The sequence below is a fragment of the Aricia agestis genome, chromosome 4 (genome assembly GCF_905147365.1).
Source record: "Aricia agestis chromosome 4, ilAriAges1.1, whole genome shotgun sequence".
NCBI lineage: Eukaryota > Metazoa > Arthropoda > Insecta > Lepidoptera > Lycaenidae > Aricia > Aricia agestis.
In genome coordinates, this window is record NC_056409.1 from 2,679,582 (window position 1) to 2,687,657 (window position 8,076).

Sequence of the window (8,076 nt, forward strand, 5' to 3'; positions counted from 1 at the left end):
AGAAGCTGTCAATGTTAACGACATGTGGTGCATTTTTGTTGTTTTAGATTTCCAAAACACAATTTTATAATATAATATACTTCGAAAGAAATAAAAATTGTGAAGTGCATTCTGTTTTGTTACAATGGATGAAACTGAAGGAAAAGAGTTTTCCGAGCTCGGAGTAAAACTGTGGCTCATTCGTCAGTTATGCACATTAGGTTAGAAATAAGATTAATATTTACTGTAATTTTTACGAGATACGACTAATCCATATTGCATATCAGCAGTATATTACATATTTTACAATTTATAATCATAAACTAGTTGAAAACATTTTATATGTTTTAGGTATAAAAACTCCAACACCAATTCAAAAAGGTTGTATACCAAGGATTCTATCAGGTGATGACTGTATTGGGGCTGCGAAGACTGGATCAGGGAAGACATTCGCTTTCGCCTTGCCAATACTACAGCATCTAGCTGAAGATCCATATGGAATATTTGCTTTGGTTCTTACACCTACTCATGAACTAGCATACCAAGTGAGTATAGTGTATGTTACAGATTGTATTATATGTATTAAAGAATATATAATAGGTAAGAAGAAATATATTATTTATTTTTTATTTATTTAACTCTTTATTGTACACAAGAAACACATATAAAGATATAATTAACACAGAAAGACGACACAAAGGAACTGCTTATTTCTAAAAGAAATCTCTTGCAGCAGCCCATGTGATTTTATGTCCTATTTTTACTGTCCACTAAACTAATTGCCTTTGTTATCACTCCAAAACTTATGCCAATAAATATCAAAAGCCCTATGATTTTAACTTTTTTTATTAAAGTTTTATACTTAACTTTAAAACATTTTTTTTTATATTTAGATTGCAGATCAATTCAGTATACTTGGCCAGCCACTAAAACTCAGGATATGTGTGGTGACAGGAGGTTCAGATCAGTTGGAGGAGTCATTGAAGCTCGCAAAGAGGCCACACATAGTGGTGGCCATGCCAGGTAGACTGGCAGACCACATTACTGGCTGTGATACATTCAACTTGAGGAAAATTAAATATCTTGTATTGGATGAAGCTGATAGGTTGTTGATTATGTAATATTTTATTAAGATAAAGATTTAGAGATCTTTACCCTAACAATTAATAATACTAGCTAAAAGCCGAGCCTTGTGAGGGCTTGCGTCAACACACCTTGACTGACTGATGATGACACATCTACATATAAATAAAAATTACTATGTTAAAGCACAAATCAATAGGCCTGATATTTCTTCCGTAAAGTATACCACAAAATGTACAGATGGTGGGATATACTAGGTCTCGCTTCGCTCACCCTGATTATGGTTTCATACAAATACAAAAATAGTGGGACATACACTCTAAATAAGCATGACACAAAATTAAAATTTTATAGTACTTGCAAGTGAAAATTATAGTTACATATATAATATGTAAAAGAGTAAATTATAGTAATATGTCAAATATATTGTGAATTAAAATACAAATAAATAATGATTGTTTTTTTTCAACAGGTTATTTAGTGAATCATTCCAAGGGGACTTAGAAACTATATTTGAAGTACTACCACAGAAAAGACAGAACTTATTGTTCTCTGCAACAATCACTGATGATGTAAGAGAATCAAAGTTATTGCCTTTGGACAAAGAGGTATAATTACATTCTTTTCTGTAGGGTTTTGTACCTAAAGGGTAAAAACAGGACTCTATTACTAAGACTTCGATGTTTATCTGTCTGTCTGTCTATCTGTGTGTCTCCAGGATGTAACTCAAGAATCGCTATAGCTGGACTTCAAAAATTTTCACAGATTGTGTATATGTGTTGCCGGCTTGCCGCTATAACAACAAATACTAAAAACAAAATAAATTAAATATATATACATATATAATTTATTGTTAAATAATATATTCAACTTTATTTATTGTTATATAAAAGTTGAATATGTAATTTATTGTTGTATGGACAACAAACATGATTTTTTTGCAATTTTTTGCTCGATTTCAATAATGGCAATACATAGGCACTTGAGATATTCACAAAATACTCAGTTTTATCTGTACTTTAATAATTTATAATAAATGAAATGATTAAGGTGGGCTTCCATACAAAAACACAATTTTCAGCTTATTTTTGCTTTATTGTGGTACATAACCCTTTGTGCGCGAGTCTAACTCGCACTTGCCCGATCTATTACTTAAAACAGTGCTAACTGCTGACTAATTTTAAAAGAAAAATATAAAACATTAATTTTCAGCCTAATGTGCCCAGAACTATTAAATACTAGATGACGCCCGCAACTCCGTTGCGCCAAAATTCGTTTATCGCACGGGAACCGTACATTTTTCCGGGACAAAAAGTATCCTATGTCCTTTCCCGGGACTCAAAGTATCTCAATGCCAAGTTTCAGCAAAATCGGTTCAGCGGTTCGGGCGTGAAGATGTAACAGACAGACAGACACACTTTCGCATTTATAATATTAGTATGGATTAAGGGCCTGTTTCACCGCTTCCTGATAAGGCTATCCACCACTTAATTTGACAGATGGAGTATGGAAAATCTGTCAAATATCCCTATCGGGCACCTTATCAGGAAGCGGTGAAACAGGCCATTAATCTCTCTTGATTCTTTGATTTTGATCAACTGTTTGCCGTACTCCAAACTGTAGTAAGTAGTTATTAAAAGCATTAATATTTATTTTCAGAGATTAACAACATGGTCGGAGACAGATGAGACACTGACTGTATCTACACTGGACCAGCGGTATGTGGTGTGTCCGGCGTACGCGAGAGATGTGTACTTGGTGCAGACCCTGAGGAAGTACAGAGAGACCAAGCCCAGTTCTCACATCATAGTTTTCACTGATACCAAAAAGTTTGTAACTGTTGACAGTATAAGTTTATGAATCTTATAATAATAATTGTCTGCACAATTTTTTTATGCTACTGCATAATATTGGTAATAATTAATCTCATTATATTAATTGAAATAGTAAATATTATTCACATAAACTAAAAGTTTGTTAAAACAAACTACACACACTAATTTCCATACCAATCTCCAAAAGTTGATATGTAATTTTCAAAATAAAATTTCAGAGCATAACATTCAATAGACAATCGTATTTTGATCCCTGCAAATAGTTAACATTCTTATATGATTTCCAGGGAGTGCCAAGTCCTCTCGATGATGATGAACTCGATCGGCATGGACAATGTGTGTCTCCACGGCTACATGCGGCAGTCCGAGCGAGCGGCAGCCCTTGCGCAGTTCCGCAGCAACCTGCGTTGTACGCTCGTCGCTACTGGCGTCGCGGCGCGAGGACTTGACGTGCCTACTGTACATCTAGTTGTCAACCACAAGCTGCCGCTAGAGCCTAACGAGTATATACACAGGTCGGTTCAGTTCTACCTGCGCTGTACGGGCGTCGCAATAGCTCAATAGCAATTCATTTGCATGCTAGTGAAATAATAAAACTGATCGCACATTTGTCAGCACCGTACGCGCCGTACGCGTCGAACGCACCGCATAGTACAAGAAATGCGGCGCGTACGGTGCGGTCGAATATGCGAGGTTTCACATCATTTCATACAACGAATTCTATAATGCGGCGCGTTCGTGCTGATAAATATGCGATCTCTAGTCAATAATAAACTGTTTTACATTCACTGTCCAGTCCACAGATTTTAGAAGTAAGAGATATGTTATAGAGCTTGTCACATGTCGCCAAATCCTGCCCATATGGGCATAAATTGTCAGTCGTATGTCAATCACTCCACGGCTTACACGTTTTCACTACGCCGTAAATTGCGAACAAAATGCTGACTTGTGCTATAATTACCTACAAAAATTGCAGCGATACTGTGAATTTCAAAAATAGCGGGATCACCTATCACAGCCAACTGTTATTTATACGACTTTTTAATTTAAAAATCAATTATTCTAAGGCACTAGTGATGTGGTGTGATGCAGGTTTTGGTATCGATATTTTTATCGATATTTTTTCTGCGGTTGCGTTATTATCTACACTAATATTATAAAGTTGAAGAGTTCGTTTGTTTGAACGCGCTAATCTCAGGAACTACAAGTCCGATTTGAAATTTTGAAGTATTCTTTCAGAGTTAGATAGCTCATAGCCAAGAAACAGAGGAATATGTGGAAAAAACGGGGAAAATTATTTGAAAGGGCTTATCTCACGCACCATCCAGCAATTTTTTATTGTTTGGCAATTGGCATAAATAAAAAGTAGACCACATGAAGGATCATAGGCTATTTTTGTGGGCTAATTTGTCTTTGAAATTCCTAATTTACGGGAGTGAAGCCGCGCGGAAGGTCTAAATTTATTATAAATATGCGGAAGTTTTATTTTATAGTCGAAAGAAGTGGTGCTTAAGAGGATACACCAGGGGCAAGAGAAATTGAAAATAGGTATTTGAAAATGTATTGCTGTCTCACCAATCTCAAGTCTCCCACCGCAGAGCGCGATAGAGAAAACACGACAAAAGTTCTAATAAAAGAACAGAAAATCTTCGATTCGTTGTCCGCTGATTCCTTCTCCAAAACTTAACCGATTTAAGTACTTTTTTCATTAAGAATTAAAGCAAGGCTTGAGCTGTGTTCCTATGTTTTATTTTTTTGGTATTTTAGCCAGTTTTGTTTTCTGGGTGTTTGAATAATGAGGAAAATCTGGCCATTTTTTGGGTTTTTGGACGTTCTTATCTTTTTTACACAATCTGTGAAAATTTCAGAAGTGTAGCGGTTATTGAGATGTACAGCCGAGACAGACAATAAGGCCCGTATAAATAGTCGGTACTTAAGATGCGACCCGGTCTCAAGACGCGGTTTGGCTCTGTGATTGGTCCAAATTTTGACAGCCAACCAATCACAGAGCCTGAACCGAGTCTTGAGACCGAGATGCATCTTGAGTACTGACTATTTATACGGGCCTAAGACATCGAAGTCTTAGGAATAGGGTCCCTTTTTTCCTTCTTAAAGATATTCAAAAAATAATAAGCGGGGGATGTTACTACATCGCTATAGAAGCCTAAACTGTGGCTAGTTTTTTGTCTGTCTGTCTGTATGTTTGTTCCAGCATCACACGAAAACTACTGATCCGATTTGAATGCGGTTTTCGCAGAGATATTTGTTTTTTTCCAACTTAACATCTGGTTATATAATATTATGAATGTTTATATATTGCCTAGTTACGATTTTGCCAAACAGCTGATTATTTTGCCGAATTGAGTTGGTCCCATAGTAAAAGTTTTTCGTAATCATGGATGATTTCAACCCCTTTCGGCCTTTAAGAACTGTCGTTTGGAGTCACGGCTTGCTTCACAGCTACGCTTCTAGATAGGGTCTAGAAGCGTAGCTGTGTAGGTAGAATGTCAGCCAATTGCCATTCAGTATAGTAATTAAGTCTGTATTATTATTTACATAGTACATTTTTAATACCAGGGTGGGCAGAACAGCGCGTGCGGGCCGCAGCGGTCTCGCGATATCGCTCATCACGCCCCATGATCTACTGCGACTAGGCGAAATCGAAGACAAGATCAAGACCAAACTTAGCGAGTATAAGATTGATGGTGAGTGTGATCGTACAAATATTAAAATACAAATAAAAATGTTCTCTTCACGTTGAAAACTCTACATAAATTTGGATGAGTATGAAGATATTTTTAAATAGTTTGTGTTTCGTTACAATTTATGGTAACGGCAAAATGTATAGTAATTCGTTACCCCCCAGTAAATTGGCGCTAAGCCCTGGATGAGTATGAAGATATTTTTAAATAGTTTGTGTTTCGTTACAATTTATGGTAACGGCAAAATGTATCGTAATTCGTTACCCCCCAGTAAATTGGCGCTAAGCCCTATAAATGCATTACTAACCATAGACTATAAATCTTATGACCTATATGATATGTCAGCTATCTGCCATAGACTAAATCATAGGCCATTTTGTACTATTAAAAACTTGTAACGTTACAGACGACGAGGCTGTAAAGGTGTTTACGACGGTGTCTGTGGCGCGGCGCGAGCAGGAGGCCCAGCTCGACAACGACGAGTTCGAGCAGCGCAAGCGCAACTACAACGTCAAGCGGTGGATCATGGCGGGCGTTGACCCAGACCAGATGGAGCAGGGGTGAGTGCGTCCCTCTCGCACGCTACAGGCGCGGGCGGGATAGACTATATAACAAAGTCCCTGGCTTAGGTGACAGACTGACAGTGCTGTTATTTTAATACAAAATAGCCAGTAATCTTGAATTTTCTGCGTAAAGTCCATGTTTATGGCACTTAAAGTATGTACTTACTATATACTTGCTAATATACTTACTGATTTTAATTACGTAAACCTCTCGTTACAGATTAGAAGAAATGAAACGTAAGCGCATAAAAGCGGCGAAAAAGGCTAAGTTAGCCAAAATAAAACAAATTCAGGCGCAATTGAAAAACGAGGAAGCAAAAAGCGAGGAAAATCGCTTGCAGCCAGACATAGAAGATATTGATCAAACAATCAAAGGAGAAATGAAGAAGGTTAACAAAACGTTCATGAAAAAGGACCCGAGGTTCAAAGATTTTATCGGCAAAGTCAGCAAGATCAAACGAAAAGCAGAAAATGTACAGAAAAGTACTGAAGAAAGTAGTAAAAAGACGAAAAGGATTAAGAATAAATAAGTATAGTTAGCGATTCAGTGACGCCTTTTATTTATATGAATATTATGTTAGTATAACCTGGTACATCTCTCCACTACTACACTACACTCTTTCATTCACACGCAGCTTACGCTCCTATAGGCGCATATTACACGTATCAATATTATCATGATTCTAGTATCACGCGAATCACAAATACTATTGCGATGCTGCGATTCGGCCTATTACATGCGTGTAATATGCCTCATTGCATACCTGTGGAAACGAGATAGCAAGTGTACAAGTGAGATAGAACTAGTGACAGGTGTGACAGGTCAATGACCGAATTTCTACGCATGTCAAGGCATTTCATTAAGTATGGCCGTGTTCGTCGGCGTATTTTTGGACAAACCTTTTATTGCGCATGTCCAAAAGATGTCATGGCAACGCCATAACAAGTTGCTGGTCAAGTCGTAAAGCTAAACATAATTTATACATAAGCCAAAATTGTCCAGCCGCACAAATAATTTATTTAACACTATGATAGTGTTTGATTATTTTATTTTGGAAAATATGGATATGGATTACTTATGGATAATATGGAAAATTTTAAAAATTTAATTGTTTTTTTTTATGAAATAAGAGGGCAAACGAGCAAACGGGTCACCTGATGGAAAGCAACTTCCGTCACCCATGGACACTCGTAGCATCAAAAGAGATGCAGGTGCGTTGCCGGCCTTTTAAGAGGGAATAGGGTAACAGGGGAGGGTAGGGATGGGAAGGGAAGGGAATAGGGGAAGGTAGGGAAGGGAATAGGGTAGGGGATTGGGCCTCCGGTAAACTCACTCACTCGGTGAAACACAGCGCAAGCGCTGTTTCACGCCGGTTTTCTGTGAGAGCGTGGTATTTCTCCGGTCAAGCCGGCCCATTCGTGCCGAAGCATGGCTCTCCCACTGGTTTGTTCATTGCAACGCCACCAACAAATTGCAATTGGGTTAAATGTCAAGTCGTAAACAGTTGTCGTTGCCATGGCATGACATGATTTGGACATGCGCAATAACTAGGTTTTGCAGCGAATGCGCTAAAAATTACGCCGACGAACACGGCCTATGTAAAAAATAATCAAATAAAAGACATGGTAAAGTATTAAATTTTACTTCTTTACATTGTATTTATCAATAAACAATAAATAAAATCTATATCAATGTAAATTACATAGTGAACTACTTATCAACTGACGATTACCTAACTCAGGTCTCAGACCCATTATCAATACAAAGAACTGATTTAAGTTGCTTTTAAAAACAAAATGAATAAATATATATTATGCATTAATTAGCGAAAAACAGAACCAGATTAGCCAATCAGGGCCCCTAGTCAACACGTTTTCGATGTTAACTTCATATTATCGCTTATGTAAGTACCA

At 37.2% G+C, this 8,076-nt stretch overlaps 1 protein-coding gene across 1 annotated transcript; it reads left to right on the plus strand.

Annotated features, from left to right (window-relative positions):
- Window positions 1–42: 42 nt before the first annotated feature.
- LOC121726684 (probable ATP-dependent RNA helicase Dbp45A) lies at window positions 43–6,709 on the plus strand. Its single transcript, XM_042114159.1, has 9 exons — window positions 43–200; window positions 331–524; window positions 873–1,084; window positions 1,535–1,670; window positions 2,722–2,891; window positions 3,185–3,412; window positions 5,475–5,602; window positions 6,006–6,159; window positions 6,383–6,709. Exons 1-9 carry the CDS (start codon window positions 125–127, stop codon window positions 6,690–6,692), a joined length of 1,608 nt encoding a protein of 535 aa, XP_041970093.1. The 5' UTR covers window positions 43–124; the 3' UTR covers window positions 6,693–6,709.
- Window positions 6,710–8,076: the final 1,367 nt, after the last annotated feature.